The sequence below is a fragment of the Scyliorhinus torazame genome, chromosome 15 (assembly GCF_047496885.1).
Source record: "Scyliorhinus torazame isolate Kashiwa2021f chromosome 15, sScyTor2.1, whole genome shotgun sequence".
Classification (NCBI taxonomy): domain Eukaryota; kingdom Metazoa; phylum Chordata; class Chondrichthyes; order Carcharhiniformes; family Scyliorhinidae; genus Scyliorhinus; species Scyliorhinus torazame.
Window position 1 is genome coordinate 80,936,671 of NC_092721.1, and position 14,034 is coordinate 80,950,704.

A 14,034-nucleotide genomic window follows, 5' to 3' on the forward strand; every position below is an offset into this window, starting at 1 on the left:
ACTCTTGTTGGTCAGGGCCCCATATTAAACTGCCTCCTTCCGACGCCATCTTGCTTTGTGCTTGCCTTCCTTGCCGCTGCTCTAGAGGATCCACCGCAATCCGGCCACTTTCCTCTCCTTTTTCCATCCGTGTCCAGGGGGGATTTCCTTCTGGTTTACCGCACAGTGTTTTTAGCCGTTAAAATTGCCGTTGGGGCTCCTATCAAGAGCCCAAAAGTCCTTTCCACCGGGAGCTGCCGAAACGTGCGACTTAGCTGGTCATCACCGCACCCGGAAGTCGTGGCTCACCCTTTTAAAATGGTGGCCCGATTCCGAAGTTCAGCTCCCAATGCTAAAATGAAATTCTAAGCGTGGGCTAAACCGGAGAGAAACACCCCATGGCCCAAAAATATAACTAAGTGTCATTGGATAGCCGTGGGGAACTCACCGGCAAAGCCGGTGGGAAACTCCTTGAAAAACCAGCCACAAATTAACTTAGAAATCTTTTGGGAGGGGCAGCACGGTGGTGCTGTGGTAGCACTGCAATCTCACGGCACTGAGGTCCCAGGTTCGATCCCAGCTCTGGGTCCCTGTCCGTGTGGAGTTTGCACATTCTCCCCGTGTTTGCGTGGGTTTCACCCCCACAATGCAAAGATATGCAAGGCAGGTGGATTGAACACGCTAAATTGCCCCTTAATTGGAAAAAATGAATTGGGTACTCTAAATTTTTTTTAAAAAAAGAAATCTTTTGGGAGAATCGCGTCCACGGTCTCCAGATACGGTGGCCATTTAGGACTGAGATGAGGAGAACTTTCTTCATTCAGAGAGTAGTGAACCTGTGGAATTCTCTACCACAGAAGACTTTGCAGGCCAAGTTACTGACTATTTTAAGAATGAAATAGATAGATTTCTAGATTCTAAAGGTGTAAAGGGATATGGGGAGAGTGGCGGAGTATGGCTTTGAGACAGAAGGCTAGCCATTGTCATATTTAATGGCGGAGCAGGCTCAAAGGGGCGAATGGCCTACTTCTGTTCCTATTTTCTATGTTTCTATCTCAATAGAATCATTTATTACATGTGATGGGCTGTAAACTGAATAATTTATTATCTAACAAGTGTAAATACGGTTAGTCTCCTCACTCTCGACAAGCATTAGATGTCATTCAGAAATGCTTTTTTGAATATATTCTGAGATTCAATTCTCTGAACCATGAATTATGAATGAGAATTTCTTCTACGTTACCGAGAGTACGAATAAAAGAAGGTAGGTTAGGTAAAGAAAAGGAATGAAATGAAATGAAAATCGCTTATTGTCACAAGTAGGCTTCAAATGAAGTTACTGTGAAAAGCCCCTAGTCGCCACATTCCGGCGCCTGTTCGGGGAGGCTGGTACGGGAATTGAACCGTGCTGCTGGCCTGCCTTGGTCTGCTTTAAAAGCCAACTATTTAGCCCAGTGTGCTAAACTAGCCCCTACAGGAGAGCCTGTACAGTGGCGCAGTGGTTAGCACTGCTGCCTCACGGCACCGAGGACCCGGGTTTGATCCCGGCCCTGGGTCACTGTCCATGTAGAGTTAGCACATTCTCCCCATGTCTGCATGGGTCTCACCCCCAAAACCCCAAAGATGTGCAGGGTAGGTGGATTGGCCATGTTAAATTGCCCCTTAATTAGAAAAATTAAGAAAAAGAAAAATAATTTCAAAGAATGCACAGATATAGAAATTATTAAGAAAAATGAATAAAATGGGCCAAAATAGCCCAGAAACAGGAAATTCAAAGCACAGGGTAGAATATGCACAATATAATAATTTAAAGATCAACATCTAGCAATATCTGCAGTGTAAAAGAGTTTTCTTGTAACCTTAAGTTTTGACATGTGAAGTATCCATCTCATACAACAACCTATAACATTAAATAATTGAAAACAAAATCTCGTGTGGTAGTACGATTTGTGTTTGAACTCCGTGTGATAATTTTCCCCTCTACAAAGTCCTCTTCTCTCATGTCTGATGGAAATTCTGCTGTATTCAAAGAAAGCGTCAAACTGGTAAATGACGCAGACAGTGACAACAACCACTCACTCGTGCACCCATGAACTTTAGACACCCAGTGTTTTTACATGGCTGAGAAGACTGTTGTATTTAAAAATACAAAGCAATACTGAACTTGGAACTCAGAACCAAGTAGCCTAGTTGGAGCCCACTTTGTATTGTTGCTAACTTTTGGTTGGTTCAATTGGCTCTGTTTTATAACCTTTGCTCCAGAGTCGCCAGATATCTTTATGATACCGCCACGAGGGTCAAGTTCAAGTAATGATCAATAACTCAACACACCAATTAGTAAGATTAAAATCAAAACACATTTATTATACACAGTCAATCGCTACTCATGCATAAATTCTACTTAATAAACTATCTCTATAACTAACAGGCCTATACTTAGCTTTAGACTTGCCCACCAGGTCAGGGGAACAAATGGCCTTTCGTTCAGGCCCTGAGTCTACGGGATTCAATAGCTGGCATGGACTGGTAGCTAGGAGCGCCTATCTCGTAGCGAGCGTTGACTTGAGACTTACTTGCTTGGAGGCAGCTTGGGCAGTTCACTCTCAAGGGTTGATTCGCTGCTGAGTGACCCTGCCAAGAAGGACGATTTGAACTTGGGGGCTTTACTTTATAGTCCCCAGGGGCTTCCCGCCCTTCGGGGCGGACCCCGTACCTGGTTTCAAGTGATTGGACTTCGTTCCAATCACTTGGTTCGATTTCTCCAATGCTGGAGCGGTTCCCTGATCGTTGGGCGGTCTTTAAGTGTCCGTTAACCTCTTTTGTGTTGGCTCCTGCTGACGCCGAGGAGTCTGGCTTGGCTTTGTTTACCTTAAAATGTTTCGATTGTTCCCGGGGATCGCTCATTAATATGTAGATGGCTGCTACATTACTATGCAGATGGCTGCTGGTTTCAGTGCTGTCTGGTTCCTTACAGGTCTTAATACACATGATTTCTGTATTTGCTAGTCTTTGCCTGTGTTGGCTGAATTTCCCTTCAGCCTTTGCGGTTCTCGATTTTAAGTCGGGAAGTGGCCAACTAAGGTGGCTACAGTATATTTAGATCTTACATTTTAATTGCAGTTTTAGGATTCAATAAAATGCGTATATATAAGAGTTCTATCACTCTTCAGCTGTTAAAGACGGCCTGTTGCAAACTTCAGAAATGTTTAAAAAAAGAGTTTATCAGTTCCAGTATGTAAAAATCTCTCCAGTAATAGGAATTACCAGGATTACAATTGGGAGATTTTTCATTAATTGTTTTCCAAATAAAGCCAGTGTTCAAATCTTCAGCTCCATCTTCAGCTTCAATAGCAATTGTACTTTGATTTAACAGTCAAACCCAGATATCTCATCCTTAATAATGATGAGCTGTATTACTCGCAAATATGCAAGTTGTGATTTGCCACAGTGGAACCAGATGCTGATCCGATTCCTAAAGTGTCAGGGATCATTAGTTGAAAAGTCTTGCCTATTTTCCCCTCAACTTGCATGGATGTTTCCGTTCAAAATGTGACAGCTGATAATCACAGATATAAATTATGGAGCCACTCCTCAAAATGCGTATGTCCCCATCCAGAAAATAATTAGATAGTTGCTGATTGTGATTAAAAATTATTTTCATGCTATCATGCCTCTCCATTCCTGGCTCCTCTTATTCCCCCACCACTTCCCTTCACTAAAACCCAAACACTAGCTCCACTTCAGTTCCTCCTACTCAGTCCCATCAAAGTTGGAAACCGCATGATAAAGAAGGTAATTTTCCAAGTGTTGCTTCTGACATTGGCAGAGCTGAGGAGCCAGGGAAAGAGGGGATGGGGGTGGAATGGTGTGTGGAATTTGAGTGAAACCAGGGGAGATTGAGTTTGTGGGAGGCATGGGGAGGCAGGGGAAGACAGAGGTGCTGGTGTGTGGTGGTGCGGAGACGAGAAATGAGTGCTGGGGTAGCATTCAGAAACCAAAAATTAGGAATGTGGGGAGGGAGCTTTATCGAATAGGAGCCAGGTGACATTAATGTCTGTGGGGAATACCCTGCCAAACTTATAAAAAAATTGTTATAAAAGTACATAACCGTTTTGAGAAGTGACCTAACTGTTTTAATGTATTAAAACTGATTTTAAATAATTGAACTGAAGACTGGCTGCAAGGGGGTTTGCCTTCAGGTAATGCCCTGGGAAGGGGGCAGCACGGTAGCACAGTGGATAGCACTGTTGCTTTGCAGCGTCAGGGTCCCAATTTTGATTCCTGGCTTGGGTCACTGTCTGTGCGGAGCCTGCACGTTCTCCCAATGTCTGAGTGGGATTCCGCTGGGTGCTCCAGTTTCCTCCCACAAGTCCCGAAAGACGTGCTGTTAGGTGAATTGGACATTCTGAATTCTCCCTCTGTGTACCCGAACAGGTGCCATAATGTGGCGACTAAAGGCTTTTCACAGTAACTTCATTGCAGTGTTATTGTAAGCCTACTTGTGACAGTAAAGATTATTAAGGGGGCATGGCTTTGTTGGAAGCCCTCACTGCTTGTCCTGATGGTAGATCCTGCTGGACGTTTTCACTGCAGCTGACAGGCATGTGAAGTACGGAATGTTTTGGGCAGTCTGTGGTGAATGTTGGCACTTTGTCACTGGAGGAAAATCTGGGACTTGGGCCGGGATTCTTCCGAGCCTCCGTGCCAAAATCACGCTCGGCGCGGGGGCGGAGAATGGGGTGTCAGACTGGCGATCGGGTCTGACGCCGGGAAGTGAACCTCCAGCAACCGGAGCAGGGCGGCAATCGCGTACGCGCTGTCAACACGCCGCTGGTCGGGGGCGGTTGGAAGAGGCCCCCGCGGCGATTGTCCGCAGTCGACCGGCCGAGTTCCGCTGACGTGGTTCATGTATGGTACCACCCAGCGGAAGCTTGGTGTCGCGGCTGCAGTGGCCATCCTGGTGGGGGTGGGAGGATTAGTGTCCAAGGGGGCATCCACGACGACCAGACCCGCGATCGGGGACCAGTGATCGGCGGGCGCGCGCAATCTGGGTTGGAGGGGGGGGCTACCTTCTTCCATGCCGGCCAGCTGTGTGAGAGGAAAGTAGACAGGAACTCGAGGGATATCAAGAGATAATCAGCAAGAGAATCGGGAGAGGGCTGCTAAGAGAGTAGCAGCGCCGGTATAAAGGAAAGAGCATCAAGAGGGGAGCTGCGAGGAGGTCAGGAGGCGAGCAGTAAGGGGATCAGGTGAGGGGCGTAGAGAGAGGAGCAACTAGGGGATCGGGACAGGACTGTCGAGAGATAGCAGCAAGGTGGTCAAGGAAGGAGCGTAACGAGATGAGCAATGAGGGAGTCAGGAAAATAGCACCAAGAGGAGCAGCAGGGGGATTGGGAGAAGGTCGGGAGGCGGGCACTGAGGGCGTCAGGAAAGGGCTGTCATGAGGGGAATTGGGAGGGAGTCAGGAAAAGAGCGTCAACACGGGAGCAGTGAGAAGTTGGGGGAGGGGAGCAGCAAGGGAGCTGGGTGAGAACATCAAGACGGGGTTGGCCTGGGAAAAGGGGGTTTGGGAAAGAGCGTCAAGAGGGATGCAGTGAGGAGGTGGGGAGAGGGGCATCGAGAGGGATGCAATTAGGGGGTGGGGAGAGGGGCATCGAGAGGGATGCAATGAGGGGGTGGGGAGAGGGGCATTGAGAGAGATGCAATGAGGGGGTGGGGAGAGGCATCGAGAGGGATGCAATGAGGGGGTGGGGAGAGGGGCATCGAGAGGGATGCAATGAGGGGATTGGGAGAGGGACGTTAAAAGAGGAGCTCCGAGGGGGTCTGGAGAGGATCATCACAAGGGTGCATGGAGGGGGACAAATGGATGGGGTTAGGAGCAGGGAGCAGTGAGAGAATCCCGAAAGGGATGTCGAGAGGGCAGCAAGGAGGAGGTCGGAAGATGATGGTCAGAGGGGAGCTGCAAGGGGGTTGGGAGAAGCTAGGATAGCAACGAGGAGTTATGAGGGATTGAGGAGGAAGCAGCAAACTTGAAGGAGAGGGAAGTGGCTAGCATAGGGAGCGAGTGGGGTGGTGGGAAGAGGTTAGCAGGAGGTTAACTTATTAAAAATAGCAAGTTAATGAGTGTTGCAAGTTGAAAGGATTTTTTGGGTCGGTTATATTTTTCTGGTGCTTTTATCTTTGGCTCGGTTTCTTCCCTCTCTTAAAATCACTTATTCATTTTCTTGTCTTGTGTCTCTCCTCTACTCAGCCAATTTTTAAAAATTCAGTAGTTCAAAATCACATCCCGTATTGCTTCATGTCTTTTTCTAACTATTTTAACACGGTCCCTTTTACTTTCTCAACCATCAAAAGGATAAAACATGACATAGAAGCACATCAAGGGGTCCAGACATGCAGAAACTGAACAATATAGTCAAAAACAAATAGTTCACGTATAGATAATTGCATAAGATTAAGCAGTAAAATTCTCCCAGAACAACAGACATCACTGAAGAAAAATAATCCACACGTGCATCATTAATGGGAGAAACAAGGGGCGAGATTCTCCGACCCCCCCGCCGGGTCGGAGAATCGCCGGGGGCTGGAGTGAATCCCGCCCCCGCCGGTTGCCGAATTCTCCAGCACCGGATATTCGGCGGGGGCGGGAATCGTGCCGCGCAGGTTAGCGGCCCACCCACCCCCCCGCAATTCTCCGGCCGGGATGGGCCGAAGTCCTGCTGCTAGAATGCCTGTCCCGCCGGCGTAGATTAAACCACCTACCTTACCGGCGGGACAAGACGGCGCGGGCGTGCTCCGGAGTCCTGGGGGGGGGGGGGCGCGGGGCGATCTGGCCCCGGGGGGTGCCCCCACGGTGGCCTGGCCCGCGATCGGGGCCCACCGATCCGCGGGCGGGCCTGTGCCGTGGGGGCACTCTTTTCCTTCCGCCTTCGCCACGGTCTCCACCATGGCGGAGGCGGAAGAGACTCCCTCCACAGCGCATGCGCGAGGATGCCGTGAGCGGCCGCTAACGCTCCCGCGCATGCGCTGCCCGGAGATGTCATTTCCGCGCCAGCTGGCGGGGCACCAAAGGCCTTTTCCGCCAGCTGGAGGGGCGGAAATTAGTCCGGCGCGGGCCTAGCCCCTTAAGGTAGGGGCTTGGCCCCCCAAGATGCGGAGGATTCCGCACCTTTGGGGCGGCGCGATGCCCGACTGATTTGCGCCGTTTTGGGCGCCGGTCGGCGGACATCGCGCCGATACCGGAGAATTGCGCCCAAGATGTGTGTTTACAGATGCAAAAACACTCAAAACAAGCCAAGATCACAGACATAAACAAGTATCACCTGTATAGTTTATCATTCAATATACAAGGGCCATGTCACTAAACATCATAAACTGCCACATTCATATCAATTACTTAAAAGAAATACATTTGCACTGGTATATCACAGAATCCAGAAGCTTGTGCATCAGAGGTGTCCAGTGCCATCAGCTGAGGCAAGGCTCCTCCAGTGGAGGAGCTGTTATATTGCTGGGTGTATACAGATACCCAAAGTTTAAAGTACAAAGAGATTCAGGTGAGTTGACCATAGACTCATATGAAGAGGTGTTTTGTAGTAACTTTAAAAAAAAATCTTTTTATTGGCATTTCCCATATTTATAAACAGTTGTGTATATACACATCACGTTTTTCTCACCCACGCAAAATTCTTATTAGGTTACTCCTCGTTGCTGGCCTCGACTAGGTTTTGAAACAGACCGACAAACTGCCCCCAAGTATCCAGGAAGCCTTCCTCTGACCCTCGGATGGTATACTTAACCTTCTCCAGGTGGAGAAATTCCAAAACGTCACCGAGCCAGTCTGCAGCTGTGGGTGGTGCTGCCGATCGCCAGCCGAGCAGGATTCTCCCGTGTGCGATTAGGGAAGCGAAAGCGAGGGGGTTGGCCCCCTTCCCCATCTATAACTCTGGCTGCTCCGATACCCCGAAGATTGCCATGGCTTCACCCTCACCCCCACAACCTTGGACATTGCCTCGGAGAAGGCTGTCCAGAACCCAGCAAGCTTGGGGCAAGCCCAAAACATGTGGGTGTGGTTGGCCGGGCCCCTCTGGCACCGTACACATTTGTCCTCCACCTCCGGGAAGAACCTGCTCATTCAGGTTCTGGTCAGGTGCGCTCTGTGCACCACTTTGAGCTGCATTAGGCTTAGCCTTGCGCAGGAGGAGATGGAGCTCACCCTGCTCAGTGCTTCGTTCCAGAGTCCCCATCCTACCTCTGTCCCCAGTTCGTCCTCCCATTTTTGTCTGGTCACGTCCAGTGGAGTCCGGGCTGTGCCCAGTAGCTGTCTGTATATTTTCCCATACAGCCCCCTCTTCTCGTTGCTTGTGCCTATCAGGTCCTCTAGTAGTGTGGTTTCTGGGGCCCATGGGTACCCTACTGTCTCTTTGCGAAGGAAGTGTTTTATCTGGAGGTGTCTCATTTCCTGTCCTTTTGCTAGCTTCCACTTCCTCGTCAGTTCGTCTAGTGTCACCAGTCTGTGCCCTAAGTAGAAGTCCCCGACCGTCAGTGTGCCCCCGTCCTGCCCCCATCTTTTGAAGGTGGTATCCAGCATGGCTGGGGGGAATCTGTGATTGCCGCATATGGGAGCCATGGGGGACATTTTGGTTATCCCGAAGTGTTGTCTCAGCTGGGTCCACGTTCTCAGCGTGGCCGCTACTACTGGGCTCATTGTGTATCTTGTTAGAGGAGGATGGGAGTGCTGCTGTGGCCAGGGCCCAGAGCGTCGTTCCTTTACAGGATGCCTCTTCCATTTGTACCCAATCTGTGTCGGGTTCTTGTACCCATCCCCTCACTCTTTCTGCCGTTGCTGCGCAGTGGTAGTATTGTAGGTTTGGTAAGGCCAAGCCCCCTTTGATTTCCTTTCTTTGTAGTGTCTGTTTGGGAATTCTCAGGTTCTTACCCCTCCACACAAACGCCATGATTAGACTGTCTACGTTTTGGAGAAAGGCCTTGGGGATGAAGATCGGAATGGATCTAAACAGGAAGAGGAACCTTGGCAGTACGTTCATCTTGATCGTCTGCACTCTCCCCACCAGGAGAGTGGGGATGAGCCCCACCTTTGAAGGTCTCTTCTTACTTCCTCCACCAGGCTGGTCAGGTTCCACTTGTGGATCTGTGTCCAGTCTCTGGCTATTTGGATCCCCAGGTAACGGAATCTGTTCTGGGCTGTTTTGAACGGGAGCCCCTCCAGCTCTCTCCCTCCCTTGTTTGGGTTAACTGGGAATGCCTCGCTTTTGCCCAGGTTAAGTTTGTAGCCCAAGAAGGTTCCAAACTCTTTCAGTATTGCAGTATTGCCTTCAGTCCCTCCTGTGGCTTTGAGACATAGAGGAGCAGGTCATCTGCATAGAGTGAGACTCTGTGCTCTCTGTCTCGTCTCCGGATTCCCTTCCAGCTTTTCGCGTCCCGCAGGGCTATCGCTAGGGGTTTGATCGCTATTGCGAACAAGAGTGAGGACAGGGGGCAGCCCTGTCTTGTTCCTCTCTGCAGCTGGAAGTATTCAGAGCTGGTGGTGTTAGTTCGGACGCTCGCTTTGGGAGCGTTGTACAGGAGCCTCACCCAGGCGGTGAACCCCGCTCCTAGCCCAAACCATTCCAGTACCTCGAGGAGGTATTTCCATTCGACTGTCGAAAGCCTTTTCTGCGTCCAGGGAGACGATCACCTCTGGTGTTCTCTCCCCGGGGGGGGGGGTCATTATTACGTTCAGCAGCTGCCTACCCTTGACAAAGCCGGTTTGGTCCTCTGCGACCACCTGTGGTACGCAGCCTTTTGGCCAGGATCTTTGCGAGTATTTTCGCATCCACGATCAGCAGTGAAATGGATCTGTATGATCCACATTCCGTCAGGTCTTTATCTTTTTTGGGTATCAGTGAAATTGTGGCCTGTGCTAGCATGGGGGGCAGGGTGCCCTTGCCAGTGAGTCCGCGAATATGTCCCTTAAGTGTGGGACCAAGACTGGTGCAAATATTTTGTAGAAGTCCGCCGGGAACCCGTCGGGTCCCAGTGCCATCCCCGCCTGCATGGAGCTGATGCTCTCGATGATTTCTCCCAGGTCTATTGGTGCTTCCAGCGCCCCCCTTCTGTCTTCCCCCACAACTGGTAGTTCCAGTCCGTCTTGGAACTGTTTCACCCCCGCACCCTAGTTGGGGGGGCTTGGAGGCGCACAGTCCCCAGTAGAAGGCCTCAAATGCCCGATTGACCTCCTTTGGTTCTGTTGCCAGCCTGCCTCTGCTATCCTTTATCTGCGCTTTTTCCCTTGTGGCTGCTTGCTTTCTCAGCTGGTGAGCCAATAGGCGGCCAGCCTTGTCTCCGTGTTCGTAGAAGGTCTCCCGTGTCTGGCGGCGTTGGTATACTGCTTTCCTAGTGTATAACAGGTTAAAGTCCATTTGCGGGTGTTTTCTCTCCGCCAGCAGCTCTACAGTCGGAGCCTCAGAGTAATTTCTGTCGACTTCCAGGATGGAGTCCACCAGATGTTGCCTGGCCACCCTCTCTTCCCTATCTCTGCTTGCCTTGTCGGCTATGATTTCTCCTCTAATCAGTGCCTCCCAGAAGGTGGAGGGTGAGACCTTCCTGTTTTGGTTGGTACTAATGTAGTCGCCTATGGCCCACAATGTTGTTTGGCAGAGGTCTTGTCGGCCAGGAGGTCCGCGTTCAGCTTCCACGTGGGGCGCTGGGCCCGGCATGTCTCCAAACTCACATCCATATAATGTGGAGCGTGGTCAGAGATAACGATCGCGGAGTACTCCGTTCCCGTGATCCCTGGAAGCACCGATTTCCCCACTGCAAAGAAGTCGATACGGGTGTATACCTTGTGTACTTGTGAGAAGTATGAAAATTCCTTCTCTTCCGGGTGCAGGAACCTCCATGGGCCCACCACCCCCATCTGCTCCATAAATGCTCCTAGTTCCCTAGCCTCTTTTTCCCTGCTCTGGGGTTTGATCGGTCGGTCAGTGGGTCCTGTAGACAGTTGAAGTCACCCCCCCATGATCAGTCTGTGTGTGTCAAGATCGGGGATTTCTGCCATTGTCTTCTTTATGAATTCTATGTTGTCCCAGTTGGGAGCTTACACATTTACCAGTATGACCGGTGCCCCTTCCAGGATACCGCTGACCATGACGTACCGTCCCCCTGGGTCCGTAACTGTCTTGGTTTCTGTAAACCTCGTCCTCTTGCTAATTAATATTGCTACCCCCCCCCTAGCCCTCGTTCCGTAGCATGAGTGGTATGTCTGTCCCACCCAGCCCTTTCTTACCAGCAGTCGGTCCTTCTCCCTCAGGTGTGTCTCTTGTAGGTAGATTATGTCTGCTTTTAGGCTTCTTTGGTGGGCGAACACTCTGGATCTTTTCACTGGACCATTGAGTCCCCTTACAATTCTGGTGGGGGGTTTTCGACCCACCGGTCCTGCAGGATCACCCATACTTACCTGGTGGACGCGCCCCTGCACTCCGGAGTTTCCCTTTGTTAGGGGGCCGTCTAAAATGGCCACGGTCGCCGCTCTCACCATGAGGTTGGGTCCCAGGGCTCTAGGGTTTCCCTTTGTCCAGGGGGCACCCAACATGGCCGCCAGCTTGTAGTAACTTTTTAAAGGAAGACTAAAAGGTTCAGTAATAGAGTTCCAGATAGATAGTACAACCAAGATAACTGAAATGCCTGCCACCAGTAATTAAGCAGAGGAAGGGATTTTAAACACAGGAGGTTGGAGTCAGAGGACAAAAGGGTCTGGGAGTAATGGTAATCGTTATCAATGTTGCATATCTTTTGAAGTTTGTATTCCATGATAACTGAATTCTTTGTATTCAGGGTTAAATTCAGTGACTGTTTAATTCTCATGTTAATCATATGTTAAAAAAATGTTTTAGGTTTATGTAAAAACATTTGGAGAACATGTTGGCTTTCGGATATTCATGGATTCTATTTTGCTGTCTCTGACCCGAAAGGTAAGGAATCTTGCTTTTTTTTAAGTAGGCTTTACAAATGGGAACAGGAGTCTCTCAATCCTTTTTGACTGTCCAAAGAGATAATGGCTGAACTCAGGCTGATCTCCATGAATCTGCCGTTGCTCCATATTCTTTAATATCTTTGTTACCAAAATTCCATGAATCTCAGATTTAAAATCAGCAATTAATCTAGCATCAGTTGCCATTTGTGTAAGAGCTACAAACTTATACCGCACTTTATGTATAGAAACGTTTCCTAATTTCACTCATGAGAGGTCTAGCTTTAATTTTTGAATTGTGTCTCCTAATTCTAGACTCCCTAACCAATGGAAATAGTGTATCTCTATTTGTCCTTTCAGCTCACCTTAATAGCTTGATAACTTTGATCAAATCACCCCATAAAACGTCTAAATTCCAGGGAATACAGCCTTTATTTGTGCAATCTCACCTCATAATTTAACCCTTAAAGTCCAGGTATTATTCTAATAGATCTATGCAGCACTCTGTACAATATCCTTCCTATAGTGTGGTCACCAGAACTGCCTGCACTGCTCTAGGTCTGGTCTAACCATGGCTTTCCAAGGCTTGGTGCAGCCCCTTGTATTCTAGTCCTCTAGATAGGAAGGCCAGCATTCCACTTGTCTTTTCATTTATTTGTTGAACCCACACTTTATATTTTAATGATCCATGTACTTGGACCCTCAAGTCTCTAGGTCTCTGATGTTCCCAGCCTTTCATTTAGAAAGCAGCCCGTTGTTATCCCTTTCGGGTCCAAAGTGGTCAAGCTCATATTTGTTGACATTGAAAGGCATTTATTTGCCTCAATTTTGTCCATTCACTTAATTTATTAATATTTGTTTGCAATTTTATACTTCCATCTACAAAGCTTACAGTGCCACCTGTCTCGTTGTCATTGGCAAATTTTGATATGTGGCTTTCTATTCCATCATCTGAATCATTAATAAATTCTGTGAATAGTTCAGATCCTTACAGTAGTCACACTGAACATTCTAAACAATCAATTGTGCTTAACCAAGAACAGCATTTTAATACTCGTTCAGTTGTAGCACTCTTGCCTCTGAATGAGCAGGTTGTAAATGCAAGCTCCATTCTAGAGACTTTGGTACAAATTCTCAACTTACTCCACTGAAGTACTGAGGCAATGCTGCACTGTTGGAGAAGCCATCTTTCAGATAAGACGCTAAACTGAGGCCCTGAAAGGGACCTAAAAAAGCCATGGTGCACTCCAAAGATGAGTATTGCCCTGGTATCTTGGCCATATTACACCACCAACAGGGATCATATGGTGTTTTTTGAGTTGATAATCCATGACGGCATTTTTTACTAATGTCATTACCCTAGGAAATAACCTAAATTGCTGGTTAATGATTGGGCATCCTTAATGTGCATGAGTAATCTTGGGAATCCCAGTGTTAGCCCCACACTCTTAGGAGTTTTTTCAGGATCATTATTGGATTGGAATTGGATAGAGGTTGACCAGGCATAGTTGTGTAGTGGTTATAATACAGGATTAGCAACGTAAAGGTAGTTAGATCAAATCCCACCATAGTGAGTTATGAATTTAATTTAATATATCTGGTAATTATCTGAAAAGTTACATGAATGCTGCCACATTGTTGTAAAAATCCAGATGATTCACTGATGCCCTTCAAAAAAGGCGACTTGCTATTCAACCAATCTTCATTACACATGGCTCCTGTACCACAATTTTTGAAACCTCTGATGTGCCTAACAAATCACTAAACTGCTACAGAGCAGAATAATAATGGAAATATAGGATTGACTGTGTGGGTAAAAGATCAAGATAAGGCCAGGGTAATGTCAGTCTATCTTCTTCTCCGCCATCTTGAGAATCGTTTTCAAGATGGAAATGCTGAGCCACAGACTAATCAAGCAAGAGCCTGACATGGTCACACTCACACAATGACCAATGTCCAAGACTCCTCCATCATCGTCCCACAGTGTGTACTGTACAAGCAGGGGACAATGCACTCTCACAAACAGTTGGGTGAACATGGTCCTGGTAGTCCTTAACATTGATTCTAGACTTTTACGAAATGTT

General features: G+C 48.4%; 1 protein-coding gene across 3 annotated transcripts in view; it reads left to right on the forward strand.

The window, feature by feature from the left end:
• LOC140391640 (protein O-glucosyltransferase 2-like) overlaps window positions 1–14,034 on the forward strand; it is a 133,596-nt gene that overhangs the window by 23,488 nt on the left and 96,074 nt on the right. For all 3 annotated transcript variants that reach the window (XM_072476330.1, XM_072476334.1, XM_072476329.1), the window contains exon 4: window positions 11,874–11,951. In XM_072476330.1, coding sequence (XP_072332431.1) covers window positions 11,874–11,951 — 78 coding nt within the window. The remainder of the gene's footprint in view (window positions 1–11,873; window positions 11,952–14,034) is intronic.